Source organism: Hypomesus nipponensis, chromosome 11 (assembly GCF_054491055.1).
Source record: "Hypomesus nipponensis isolate SF chromosome 11, ASM5449105v1, whole genome shotgun sequence".
Classification (NCBI taxonomy): domain Eukaryota; kingdom Metazoa; phylum Chordata; class Actinopteri; order Osmeriformes; family Osmeridae; genus Hypomesus; species Hypomesus nipponensis.
In genome coordinates, this window is record NC_140371.1 from 19,581,076 (window position 1) to 19,595,276 (window position 14,201).

General features: G+C 43.9%; 2 protein-coding genes across 3 annotated transcripts in view; one reads left to right on the top strand and one right to left on the bottom strand.

Moving 5' to 3' along the window:
* Window positions 1-8,841, bottom strand: part of cep170aa (centrosomal protein 170Aa) — a 31,886-nt gene extending 23,045 nt beyond the window's left edge. Inside the window, exons 1-2 of the mRNA XM_084709800.1 lie at window positions 8,261-8,841; window positions 1,736-1,885 (exon numbers count right to left, since the gene is read on the bottom strand). Coding sequence (XP_084565926.1) covers window positions 1,736-1,840 — 105 coding nt within the window. The 5' untranslated portion in view covers window positions 1,841-1,885; window positions 8,261-8,841. The remainder of the gene's footprint in view (window positions 1-1,735; window positions 1,886-8,260) is intronic.
* Window positions 8,842-9,229: 388 nt separating this feature from the next.
* rtkn2 (rhotekin 2) lies at window positions 9,230-13,963 on the top strand. 2 transcript variants are annotated; one of them, XM_084667233.1, is made up of 12 exons: window positions 9,230-9,514; window positions 10,507-10,709; window positions 10,791-10,846; window positions 10,953-11,006; window positions 11,172-11,289; window positions 11,472-11,669; window positions 11,927-12,021; window positions 12,124-12,230; window positions 12,369-12,500; window positions 12,639-12,810; window positions 12,935-13,042; window positions 13,220-13,963. In XM_084667233.1, exons 1-12 carry the CDS (start codon window positions 9,371-9,373, stop codon window positions 13,837-13,839), a joined length of 2,007 nt encoding a protein of 668 aa, XP_084523359.1. In that variant the 5' UTR covers window positions 9,230-9,370; the 3' UTR covers window positions 13,840-13,963. The 2 variants fall into 2 exon arrangements, with proteins under 2 accessions (XP_084523359.1, XP_084523358.1); XM_084667232.1 differs by having other exon boundaries at window positions 9,231-9,514; window positions 11,469-11,669.
* The last annotated feature ends 238 nt before the right edge of the window (window positions 13,964-14,201 follow it).

Below are 14,201 nucleotides of genomic sequence, written 5' to 3' on the forward strand. Positions count from 1 at the left end.
AAGGACGATTGTGTGTGAGGTACACAGTATGTGTGTGTGTGTCTATGTGTGTGTGCATGTCTGCATGTCAAGGGTTTCTGAAGGGCCAACCTTCCCCTGTAGATTAGGTTAGTGATTAAGGCAGATCAAACAAGATGCAATCAGATTAGACACAGGGCGCGCTTTCTGCAACACAAACCACAGCAGAGACGGCGGTCACACACCCGCACAGTGTCCACGCTGATCACAAACTGCATGCACCGCATATGCAGCCACACATATAGATGACTTATTGCATCGCATCGTAAAGTTAAAGAATCCGAAATGTCAACAAACGGCAAGTTACGAATCTAATCTTCTCGAGTTTACTGTGTTGAACGCCTCTAAGGCCGGCGCTTTGCAGATATCCAGTAGCCATGTGATGAGACTGAAGCCCGTGAAAACTATCACATGGGTAACACACTTGGAGTGTATTTTCCGTTGGCAGGCAAACAACTAAACAAAGTGTCTGCTCTTCTCTCCCCCCCAGGTCACTGGAAACTCCTGAGTCCTGAAGGGTTTCCTACATACCTCTGCTGAAGATCCGAATGACATAGTCAAAGATTATCTAAACTTGTTTTTGTAGTTGTTCTGAAGCGGTTTATAGTGCTTTTGTGATTAAGGTTTGGGGAAATCTGTACGTATCAATAGCAGATATACAGAGATGTAAAGTGCAATGACCTATGCACTTTTGTAAAGCTCTCTCTTGGAACTCGCTTTGAATAAAAGTGTCTGCTAAATGAATACATGTGAATGTAAACATACAGGTAATGCTGCTTTGAGAAAGATAGTTCATAAACATCGATTATCTACAGTACTGATCTATTTTTTCCAAATGACAAAGCTGATGTAGTTACACTGGCAATGCAGCAGCAACTCTACAACCCACTGAACTTGCTAGTCAGTCAGGTTACATCAGATCTAACTCAGGAGGTATCTGCCCCACTTTCTATTAATACCACTTACTCCCTCACACACATACAGTCTATAGAGGGTTTGGGATACACTAATCTAGTGCAAATAAACACAGAGTTTAAAGGACTAAGCAAAACTGATCTCTTCCAGGCTTCTAACAAATACGTTTAAAAGTTCCACATTTGTTCCACACAGGGCTGTAGTAATAACAGGAGATTCAGATCTGTGTAGGTCACATGTGCTGTCAAAGGTCCAGAGACAGCATGGTCGCGTGGAGGTGTGTTTTTAAGGTAAAGCTGAATCCCTCAGCTCGCAAACAAGGGTCAAGGGTCATGGCGGGGGTCACACACAAGGGTCACTGCTAGCTTTGTTAACGTCACATGGCCTAATCTCCAGAGGTGAAAGGTCAAGTGTGTAGTTGAAAGACTCTGAGCCGTATCGGTTTCACAGCTGCAGCAGCTCACTAATTCTCACCCCACACATGACGAGCCACTGGCTAAACGAACTGCTTCATCTCAACAAAACTGTCCTACAGATTTATGTAACTAAGCATTCTAGGTCAAAACAGAAGTTATTTCCTCACTGATGTTGAAATACTTTGGTTGCGAATTAAAATCTTCAGCCGAGTCATGGCAAAAAAATCAAAAAACCCGATGCCTCTCTACGTGTCAGTAATAACAAGCAAACCCACACAAGGGAAATACAGCATTCAGAATCAGACTAAAAGGGACTGGCTCAGCAGAGCTTTGATATTCCTACCAGATCTTCGCAGCATTGTGGCAGTTATGGCAGTTTTCCTCACCTGTAGCATGAGCTCACAATCGTCCCGCCCGACAAAGATCATCTCCCGGGGGAGGCGGTGGCGCGTTCCCCCGCTGCTGACCAGGAACCAGGAGGTCACACTCATCTCTGCTGCTGCAACGACACCCCCCTCCACCACCTCTACGGCATCCTGGAGGGAGGGGGGAGGGAGAACGTGAGCGTGGGGAGGGAGATAAATAAATAAAGTAAGTGGGGAGTGCGTGCATGGGTAGTGAATGAGGTTTTCAAGCATTTTAAAACCTCCTTACTTCCTTTGCTAGCACACAGATTAGTGAGTTAACAGTCTGAAACGGCAGTGTGTTGCCGAGTTAGTGAACTCGACATCCTCCCTAGCTTGCCTCTCCACTCCTGATCATTGCCAGATGCTACAGGAAGTGATGTAGGATTCTTGGCTGAGCCACTCAGCAGCACATTCTCTGCCCCCCCCCTCCCCCTCCCCTTCTAAAACTTCTGTTAGTCTGAAAAAGGAGGTCAGTTTTAACGGTTCCAACATTCTACTGCTTAAACATAATTAAGCTGAACTGCCTGGCTTTCAGACTTTCGGTCGACAGACCTTCTTCCTTGTTGATCTTGTGTCACGTTGAAAAATGTAATGACATTTGCCAAGGATGAGTTAGAAGAAGATTATTTCATTGTTTGTTTTGATATTTCATTACCGTTCTGTAGTAAACTTTCTCAATTGAAAACTCGGACTAGGGAGGGTTCTTGGACAAGCTAAAGTCATTGCTAGCAAGCTACAGTGGGTGCCAGGTCTATGGCATAGAAGAGGCTGCCAGCTGAAATACATCAATCAAAGGGTGAATTAAATACAGATTAATGAGCTAAATGTTCAGTTGTGTGACCTTTTAAGTATCTAAACTTGACAAATCCCCATTCCCTAATCCTCAGGAAACGTTCAGATTTGGCACACTGTCTTCTGACTGCTGCTGCGATGACAGAACTACAGTATTTTCTGTAGATGTCCACAGAAAGCCACTGGAAATGCCAGAGTAATTTCATCTCTAACCCTTGTGGTAAAATGTTTTGGTACAAGAGCGAAGTTAGGTAAAGCAATATAACTGCCCACAAATGTTATCCCTCCATTTAGATTATCCTTGTTCTGCTCTAACCTTGTGTTTGGGTGCTGTTGAATGTTATATAGCTGAACACTAGTCATGCTAGTACTCCAGAAAGACTCATACGTATAACATTAGAATTGTTTGCGGTTCTTCTCTTTGGAGATCTGCTGTCATTAGACGTAGGCCTAATGAGCTTCAGAACACCCACCACAGCGCGCAAGGACACACACAACTCCACAACACGGCTCAGATTTTTCCCTGCGTGCCAGCCGGAGGAACGTGCCTTCCAGCCTTCTGCTTATCACACATGAAAGAGACTTCACCGCTGGGGAATGTTCTGGGCTAAGGGCGTCGGAGCACCTTCCCTAGCTACGGCCGCAAACACGTACAGCACCCGAGCACCCTCACAATTAGCGTCCAGATATACATCTGTATGTCAACCGCACAGGTTGATTAGTTCGCTCATGAATCCTTAAAGGATTTTTGGTGGGCTAATGTCAAGGAAGACATAACACCGAAAAGGATCAAGCAGAAAGACCCCTGCAAGACAAGTTGATAAACATTAATGTGAGACCACACGTTGTGAAACCTACAGCTGAACTATATCACAGCAATGGTAACAAACATGTTTTCTTCTCTGTCCGACTCATGCAACAACATCCTTTTTGAGGGATGAGGCATGACTTCATGGTTTGAGAGAATCCCACCCCCGACTTGAGGTCACAGAGCTGGATTGTTGTGGGCTGACTATGCTGCTTTGTGTGGAGAGGGCACGAGGAGCAGGAAGTATGCTTTGCTCTTCCTGTGGCTCATCTTTGATTCGGCAGGAAGTTAGATTGACAGTTTTGATTTTGAAAAAGTCTAGGACGTTAAGCCAGTGGATGTTAAGAGGTTGCTGAAATTTCACTTTGATGCTGATTAGCCATTAAAATGGATTATAACTGCATAATAATAGCAGTATAATAAGCTTTTGATAATCCTTTTCTGGGCTGAAGACTTCCTCTTTTTCAGACTGTACAATGTTCAGCAGATTTCTATACCAACTTCTCCATCTCTGAAAGCCAATCCAAATCCATTGACCCAGACAGGAAGTGATGTAACAGAGCTGTGGTTCACTTCCTGGTCCATCTAATGTGTTTCCCTCCTGTTCCACATGGCTCCTCCACGTAGGAGGGGACCAGAGTGCGGCCAGATGATGCAACAGCCGTGAAACTGTCCTCTCCTCTACACACACACACACACACACACACACACACACACCAAATAGAAGAGAGGAGAAGAAATCTGTCCACTCACACATGTATTCAGGATGCTGAGCCAAGAATCTCCGCAAATGGCCGGCCCCTGCATGTAGAAAATAGCTTACTGTCCATAAACACTATAAAGTGACTAGATTGTTAGCTACAAAACCCCATAAAACATAATGGCATGCGAAACTGTTAACTCAATAAATTCAGAATACTCTTTTGTGGGAACTGAATATATGAAACTATTTGATTTTGCAATTTCTTTGGGAAAATAATACTCATAATTAATTGATTCAATCTTTTGTTGTTGTTGTTGTTTGAACTCAAAGGCTCTGTTTCTCGCCTTTGCTTCAGGGAGCAGCAGCCCAGAGCTAACAAGAGGCATTAACTGTGATATATGGCTACGCCCAAAGAGCAGGAGGCTATTTGGACCAAAGCTCAGGGCCATCAAGAACTAAAAGGGCAGCATCATCAACCAGAATGAGACAGGCACCACAGAGGGACACAGTCTGGTCTCCCATGACCAGCCTATTATTTACAGACAGACAAGGGACCATGGACGGATACCTCTCTGAATCCTCACTAAGACTGAAATGTCTGTCTGTCACATGAGGTAGCTAACGCAGAGGTTTCAGGCTATGATTTGTATTGAAGATGAGTATCTTCCTTCTAAGCACATTGCTTTTTGGGGGGGGGGTGTGCAGTTGTAATGACTCCTACAGTACTGATAGATCTCAATTTTTTTCTCCAGAAATATGCACACAGATCATCGTCTGGCCTGCAGGCACTGGCCTTAAACAACCCACCTCTTTGCTTTAAGATCTTGTTAATACAGCGTTGAATAAGATATCGACAACATGAGTGTATTAATGTAGTCATTGGGGTGTAGATACAGGTTTTGTTTTAGGATCAGTAAGTTATCATAGCTTTAACATAAAAATTGTGGTTTCATTTTTTAGATTTTTATTTCACTGCGAGGTAAAATTATAGCAGAGTTTAAGTCAGATATTATGCTCCTTTGATGGTGAACATTAAGGCCTAAGGCAGGTCAAAATAGAATCATAAGCCATGTTAAATGTACAGTATAAGACCTACAAATACGCTGCATGTTTATAAGATATAATTGGAGAAGAAAGTGACCCTTTAAATTCTTGAAGAGTCTAAAGTTAGAGTCTCAGTTGTCAGGTCCTGTTAGAGGTTAGAAAAAGTGAAGTGAACTTGCTTTGACATTGCCATCTCCAACAAGGGATGCCCAACGAGACACTGTGGAGCCAACAGAGCAGAATAAGATGTATCTGCCAAGCTCTCTGCAGAATCATCTGTCTCAATCCCTCATGTCTCTAAACAGACAACAGAGAAAGAGAGGAGAGAGAGAGAGAGAGAGAGAGAGAGAGAGAGAGAGAAAGAAAGAAAGATATCCTAAACTTACAGCTACATTCTACCATAACCCTTTTCCATGCAAACAGATTTAGTATTACAATTTTACTACCCTTACATATCGCTATACATTATGCACTGCATCAAAGGTCCTGTATTCATGATCATATCAGAGAATAGTACAGACTATTACCCTATTCCAGTAATCAGAAACACTCACAGAAATGATCTCCTGTTGTTACAACAGCAGAGAAAAACTGGAAAGGCAGCAGAAATACCATATGGTCCGGAAAGCTAGCTATGCCCATCACATGTTCACAGTTCATGTGAGACGCAAATAAACAAACGCCTCCATTGACCCAGCATCCATCCAACCTTTAGCCTTGAGAAGCAGACCACACACATGCTCACTGACCACAATAACTCGTACGACCTACATATGTAAATAAAAGCTTGACGTATATGTCTAGTCAGATATCTAAAGCGGAGACGGAGACAGTATAGAGATGTACATAACCTGCTTTAATAAAGAAGAGCTTAATAATGATTCAGTCAGCACTGTACGCGTTGTTGTGAAGAATATAGATCAAGGTAAACTGCGTTGTAGTCCTTAAAATGATTTCCCAGAGGACACGGCAGTACCTCAAGCCGTTATATCAATCAAACAGAGCAAACGTGTTCTGAGAGCCCTTCAGCTGCACTGTAAGTCTATCTGTCCTTAACAGAGACATTAGCGGACGAGTAACCTTGCAATAACGGCATCACCTCTGATAATTCACATGGCGATAACCTTTCTAATTCCTGAAGCGGATAAAAATAGTACTGAAGCAGACACTGGTGAGGGGAAAACCAACATTGATATAGGAGCTCCAGCTACATAATAGTGCCTAGGACATCAGCTGAACGTTTGTCAAATATAAACTAGAAAACTTAATGGAAATAATGTCACACCCCAGAACAGATGTGAAGGTCATTATGACTCGGTTGAAAGAGTTATTCTGGAAACACACCCACATCTTTCCAAAATACGTTTCTGATGAACAGTACACGAGGACAAAAAAATGTTGAAAATTAATAGAGGCCTTGTTGGGCTACTAACACTAATTTTACACTAATCTAATCTGCTAAAATCTCAGAATTCGTATCAGGAACAAGGTTTTGTTCTATTCTTGGTGCCTGGATGCATGTGTCATAATACCAGCATCACAACACCGAGAACTGCTACTACGACTGTCATTCTGCAGGCACGGCCTAACAAACAATATTCAACACAACTGAAGTGAGTGGAACTCATTTCCTTTGCTTCCTTCTCTACACAATGGCAACGACAAAGCAGAAAGCAGAGTTCAGAGACAGGCAAAGAAAGGTTTTTATATAAGGAAAGCTTCAATAAAGCTGAAGGAAAGTCTTGTTGAGTCCTAGGTCAGGGGCATCCTCTATATGTTGTACAATGAGATGAAGCACATCTCAAAGAAACGACGAGAATATGGACACCTGCAGACGTGTTTATCGAGAGTGTTTGGTACCTCACAGTACTGATCCACTTCTCCTTCACAGACTTCAGAAATCCTGTGACGCTGACTTCGTCTTTAAAAAATGCAGCTGACTTTACAGGGATTCTTTGGTTACAGTGAGAGAAAGAGGGAGAGAGCTGGCTGAGATTATTAGTTTAGTGGCAGAGGCCCAAACTCTTAAATTCTTGCAGGAGGAGACAGCTAGCCAGAAGACACAAACAGTGTGCTGTCGTGCTCTCTAAGAAGAACACCAGTCTCACATCGAGATACAACTAATGGTTGTTTGATGAGGAAGGAGCTTGTCACAGTAGGCACAGCCTGTATAGCTTGAATAGATTTATTTTTTTCAGGTTATTCTCCAGGACGTCAAATGATAGATCTCGACTGCATTCGTGTAATACCAGAGTGCATTCATGCCACATGGGGGTCTGTATAAATCTAAGAACTATTGATAATAATAGTATGTTACATTAATTTGGTTACATTTACTGTCCATTGGCAAATCAAAACAGCCTGCAACTGCGACGTCCACACAAAGACGGAGCGGATGCAAACCAGGCCAGCTGTCTTGACTTGAACAACAAAGCCCCCTCTATCGATAAAGGGGTCCATTATCGGGGGAGGGGAGCGGGGCAACTAAACTGAAGAATTTATCTTTGACCACCAGGCAGATTGACCAATACTACCGAGCAATCGAAGGTTAATTTGCCCCGTGGATACAATGTCCCGCTGAGATAAAGCATTTTGTCGGTCACATTGAGCTCAGTGGGCTTCGACGAATTGTTTCAGTTCTTCAGTAGCAGCGAACTGGAGCAGCTAACTATAATCTGTATGCATTTGCAAGTAGTTATCTTTTCTAGCTGATACAATGCGGCTGCGGTAATGGATGTAACAAGGGGATTGCAACAATTCTACAATGCACCGCACGAGTGATCATGCTGCTATGACAATAATGAAGCGGCTTGGTCTCGCGACACAGCCAATCGGAGCCCATTTAGGTTTTCACATTCACATTGTCCCATTTTGGATGTGTTGTTTATTGCTATAGGCTACAGTAATCTAGGTGCCATATGCAATTCTGGACAAAACTGTCGAATCACCACTTATAATCCAAGCTTGGCACAAGTATTAACAATAAAGGAGGAGAAAGAATGCGTTTAATCTATATAGAATATTGGTATCCCACGCTTTTCCACATATTGTATATTTTCCCTACAGGCCTATAAATCTAGAAAAATAGTTACATATGTCTACACACGGGGTAGTCCTCCTTAACTATAATATATGTAACATGCATAAAATAACTCACCCTTTTGTGGCTGTTCTATAGGCAACTTCTGTCTTTTATGGAGACTGAGGCACTGTGTTGAGCTGAATGCCCTGCCCTATCCCTCACTGTGAGCGTCCGTCTCCACTCAGTTGCTCAGCAATAACGCTATTCCAACTAGCGGAGACCAACATTCTCCACGCCAGCGTATGCACTTCCAGCTAAACACGGTGGGCGTGTTTCCTGCCGTTCAGCACGGTACCATTCGTTACCGATCTTCGTATCGCGCACTCATCTACATAGATCTTCCATCATTTGATGGGTGTTAGAGCGCTTTCGTGTATGGACAATATGTTTTTAAGTCCACGAAAGAAGTGGACAAATGTACATGGAGAAAGGATAGATAATAGCCCGCGACTGTTTCTTTCATATGTCGTTATTCCAAAATATTTAAATATGCCTTCTGAAAGGAATTATTATTTCTTCTAAAATGTAGTATTTGTTATCCCAATTTTAAATATTTGATCGTTTGTACTAGCTTCACGATACCACTATCGGCCTCCTCATTGTAACGTAGGCATTGCATTAAGCATAATTGCACACTATTTATAGATAAACTACAGTTGACAAGATAAATGTAATTGCCTTTAAACTAAAACATTTTATGAGAAGCACATGGTTACTGATTGGACGAGACCACCCAGTCAATGAACAGCATTTTAGCTTGCATGACAAAAATATATAATATATTATATTACCCTGTTTGCTAATTGATTTGATTTTCATTAAAAAATACAATACATTTTAAACAAATGTCTTTTCAGAAGACTAGAATATTTAATAACGCTAGACATTTTGAATTTAAAAATGGTACACTCCCCTTTTGTTTGACAGTAGGAGGCATTGAGGAAAACCAACCGAACTAGCTTATCATTGTTTAAAAAAAAACTCGATTTATAATCCAAGAGGCATCGGGGAGGAGGATCCATCCCATTACGTACAATTTCAAATAGCTGAATGTTAAGCCCCACCCCGGTACATATTGTGGTATGAAACGACTTCCCCAGACTAGTGAAGAGCCGCTGTGGTTGGCCACAGTCATCCGTGTTTTGAGTGCAGCGGGCAGGGGTTTGTCCAACCTTCCATACACAAATGGCGAATACGGATGATCCGCGGGAGGTTCAAAATTTCAGAAGAAACACTAGTTCCAGATCCTCTGTTTCAGCATGCTCCTCTCTCGCTATGGAGATCAAAAGAAAGAAAATAAGAGAAAGTACTGTGTTTTTGCCGTCCGAGGTAAGATTAAGAATATGTATCTCTGAAAGCACGAGCCGTGCTAACTTTAGTTAGCTAGCGAGATAGTTAGCTGACGTGTGAGGAAGCTAGCTAGCCCAGCCAACTCACCTGCTCAGCTACTGTAAATAAAGCAAATAACAATAGCGCTAACCCTTTTCTACCATATTTCCTACATCTTCTCGTTAGATTAGCTTGCAATAAGTAAGACGACTTTCTTTGTCAAATTCAACTAGTAAGATACGTCATGTGTAGCGTAGCTGCATGTCAGGTGCATTCCGTGCGCCTTAAAACAACGGCCTTGCAGTGTTTGTGTCAGTGCTGCAAGCTACGCAGATACAAATTGCGTTTTGTATTGGTAATACTTCTAACAACAAACCTATGTTCTTGCAGGCGAGGTGCATGAACAGATGTCCACGTTTGAATGACACGCTTCAAATTGTAGATGACACGAATTTGTTGTACATTCGACAGATTTCTAAGAAACTATAGGTAGTCAGAATTTAAGGCTCAAGGGAGCTCCCTCGAGGAGGGGAGGATGATGATGATTTCGCTCCCAAAACAACCGCTGAAGTTTAAACGCATACAAATATCTCCTTTGCTAAAACAGTGGAAAAATGCTTTTTGACCTGCTGAGAGGGTGTCATCAGAGCTTAATGTTGTTAAAATAAAATTTAAATAAACGCATACAAATTGTTTTAGCTTACAGAGTAATAAAAACATCATCATAATCCTTTTAGGACATCTGTTTCATTACTTGTTCAGAGTTTGTCAGTCCATTTAATCACGCTACAGGCCATATCATTGCTAACAACATCAAACCTGTCTGAATCTGTTAGTTCATCAGTAGCTGTAACTCATTCATTCTACCATTCATCACTGTGTCTCGTGTCTGACCAGCTCTGTATGTATCTATAGCTTTAGGATCACATGACCTCATAAACTGTGACTCATTTACTATACCTGTGGACAACGGGGGCAATCTTTTTCCTTAGGACACCAACATCCAGGAGAAGATCGATTTTGAGATCCGCATGCGGGAGGGTGCCTACAAACTGCTGGTGGTCAGCAGTAAAAGAGAGCAGGTACTAAACGCTTCGAAGAACCTCCTGACCTGCAACTCACGCATCAAGGCCTACCTCACGGAACTGCAGAAGAAGAACGAGGAACAGGATATGATGATGGCCTCCCGGAGAAGGTGATTGGTTATTGAGTGTTCTTGCCATCATGCAAGCACACGTTGGATAATTGTTTAACCTTTATTTTGTCTATCCTATAGATCGTTTCCAGTTTCTAATGAACGCATGGCTTGTCCAGGGAAAGTGGCGATATCCGGTAAAATTCCTTGGGTTTCATGTTGCTCTTTTTGGGTTCTTGAATTTGTTTACTGGAATGAATGCACTTGTGATAAACCCTTGTTTTTCTCTGCTTGGGACTGTAGGCCTGCGAATTCCGTTGATGTGGAAGGATTCTGACCATTTCAATAACAAAGGCAGTGAGTTCCCCTTTTTTTGTGTTTGGAAAATGCAGGTTCTTAGCAACAGCTGCTTGTTGAAGGAAATTAAACATGTGGTATGTAGAGTTCATTTCAATCAATTAAGTCTGTGTGGTATGTGTTAAACTTTTGGAACAGCTGATGACAAAAACACTCTTGTTTAAGGTTCACGGAGGGTGGCTGTCTTCTGCCTGTTGAGAATTGGATCACAGGTGTTTGACACAGAGATGGTGGTTGTGGACCGATCGTTGACCGACATTTGCTTTGAAGGTGTAACCATATTGTGAGTAGTGACTTTGCACTACAGCTAACATGCAGAAGTGTGAAATACTGCTAGTAGATGCAATTTGGCTGTCCTGGTTTAGTTCCACAACCACCTGAAATGAACAGGAGCGAGTAGGACAAACACGAAACAAAAAGGATAATGATTTAGAAATTAACGTCCACATCGATGTTTCACAGCAGTGAGGCATCGCCCCAGTTTGACCTGAAGGTGGAGCTGTACAGCTGTGCCATCGAGGACGAGACTACTATGGTCAACACCCCCAAGAAGCTGGCTAAGAAGCTGCGAAACTCCTTCGGCCGAACCTCCGGGAGGAAACTCTGCCCCCTGCTGGAAGCAGGAGACCCTGACGCCTTCCTCCAGTCCAATCCCATCCCACCGTATGTCATTTCCTGTTCTGCAGCCCTAGTGTTACTTACCTGCACGTGTTTCCTGATTAAATACATTTATTCATCTAGCAGACGGTTATTATATTGGAGTCAGATGGCTGAGCAGTTAGGGAATTGGGCTATAATCAGAAGGTTTCCGGTTTGATTTCTGTCCTTGTGCAAGGCACTTCAACCTACTTGCCTACTGCAAGTCGCTCTGGATAAGAGCGTCTGCTAAATGACTGTGCGTGTGTGTGTGTGTTCTTCAGAGGAGCCAGGTACAGCCTGCTGGCCTCCACTTCTCTGGGCCTGGACGAGGCTGAGGGCAGCTTCCAGTCCCACTCTCTCATCATCCTCCAGGACGGTACGAGCAAAAGCACTTATCGGCAGCTGCGATCGATACTATAAGGAATGTTCCTTTTTTATTTGTGTGTATTTATGTCCTGCTTGTTGTGCCTCTCCTCAGCTGAGTCATCCTCCTGGCTGCCGCTCTATGGTAACCTGTGTTGCTGCCTTGTGGCCCAGCCCCTCTGCATGACCCAGCACATGATGACTGGGTATCTCAGTCAGGAGGTTAGCTACACTAGCTCAGTGTTGCCATACAGTGCCATACCATACAACATCATAACAAACGTGATGTTTTATGTAGGGGGGGGGGGGGGGGCGGGAAGACGGTTATAATACTTTTTTTAAATGTGTATTTTGTTGCAGCAAAGGGTGGAGGGTATGTACCGCTGCTGTAGCCTGTACTGTGCCCTCAGCGCTGGCTCTCTGTCCTGCTACTACACCCCCGAGGAAATCACTGCCAAGGTGGAGCCCTCGCTACGCATCCCCATCCACAAGGTAAACCACACCACGGAACCATGCCTTGTGGAGTATAAGTACTATTATGTTACTGCAGAACCAATCGAACCATCAGTCTACCTGCAACAGGCGTCCAAAGACCTTTACTGTTTGGTTTCATCTATGCCCTCGTTCCAGGACACCAGGATCACAGTGGTGGATAAAGATCCAGGGTCAGGCAGGCGGTCCAACAGTCTGACCATCCTCAACCCTGCCCCGGGAGCCTCTCAGGCCCACGTCTTCAGCGCCGACACCAGGCAGGAGCTGGAGGACTGGCTGGAGGCCTTTTGGCAGCACTTCTATGACCAGAGTGAGTGTTCTCAGATCTTATGGACCCACAGCCAGGTTCACCCTCTCTCTAACTGTCTGAAAGCGCTTCTCCTGAAGTCTGTGTTTGCTCACAGCCTTCCTTGTGTCTTGTGTTTCTTCCTCAGGTAAGTGGCTGCACTGCTGTAACCAGCTGATGAAGATTGAGGTCATGTCGCCACGGAAACCCCCTCTGTTCCTCACCAAACAGGCTGACTCCGTCTACAATGACCTGAGTGGGTTCTGGATCTCAACTTGTCTAGTACCTAGATTGACCTCTGAAGGATGCTCCAGCACAGCACTCATGTTTTTTCTATGATCCATATAGATTTGTGCTTATGCAGGATTGACTGATAAGTTCCCCATAATGTTTCAGAAATTCTTAGATTTTTTTTAATTGGCTTTGTTTTTAGGTATCAACTCTCCTGGAAAGTTAGAGAGCATCACAGACATCATCCACAGCAAAATTGAGGAAACAGGAGGTCACTTCCTTATTGGCCACGAGGAGGAGAGGGAACCGCCCAACTGGTCTACTCTTTTTGATGGGACCCGCCCTATGGTTGTGCAGAAGACTGTCCTGAAGCCAATCAAAGACAGCCCCTGTCCTAGCCCCGCCTCCAGCTCCTCCTCCTCCAATGCCAACAAGAAGAGACGGGCCCCACCCCCACCTTCGGACCAGCAGCCTTACACCCCAGAAGCCACGCCCACCAGGCCAGCTAAACCCCCCCTTCCTCCTCCTCCTCCTCTTCTTTACCAGGAGAAGGAGAACAGGGGCACTCAGGCAAGACCGAGAACCAAGACTGGGCGTCCTTCTCTGGACACAAAGTTCTCCGCCATCATCCAGCAGCTCCAGAGGAACCAGATCCCGGCCCGGAAGAACGCCCCCCTGGGCCAGGTGGAGCTCTCTGGGCCCCAGCTCCTGCTGGGGGGGTACCAGGCTCCAGAGCAGGACCACCCCCCCAGACCGGTGCCAGCTCCACGCAGTAAGATGCGGAAGTCTTTCAGGGAGAAGATGAACCCGAAAGCCTGGTGATTCGTGATTATATGTTTTAAAGGGAGTCTTTTTAGAGATGATTATGGAAATATCATAGACAGACTGGTCCCAGGTACTGACTGTAAGCAATTAAGAATGATTAAATTCAGAATGACTGACAGAAGTCCTGTGAAGTTAGTATTTTCTTTAATTTATGCCACTTACATCAACACTATGACTAGAGTGAAACCACTAACTGTTCTTTCTTAACCAGAACAATAATGTCGCTGTAATGCCGTGTTCTGTTGAGCACTGTGATCAAAGTGGAACTGAAGGGAATATTTGAGATGGGGTGTCCGTTTTCAGCTTGCTCCAGTGTTCTCCTGTTAAGTCATAATGCACAGATCAGCAGGATGCATCAA

Bases quoted from the DNA above. Each gene is read 5' to 3' on its own strand.
- rtkn2 (XM_084667232.1), top strand. From the start codon at position 9,371: ATGGCGAATACGGATGATCCGCGGGAGGTTCAAAATTTCAGAAGAAAC. The intron at 9,515-10,506 runs GTAAGATTAAGA...CTTTTTCCTTAG, and splicing joins CTGTGTTTTTGCCGTCCGAG to GACACCAACATCCAGGAGAA. The intron at 10,710-10,790 runs GTGATTGGTTAT...TCTATCCTATAG, and splicing joins ATGATGGCCTCCCGGAGAAG to ATCGTTTCCAGTTTCTAATG.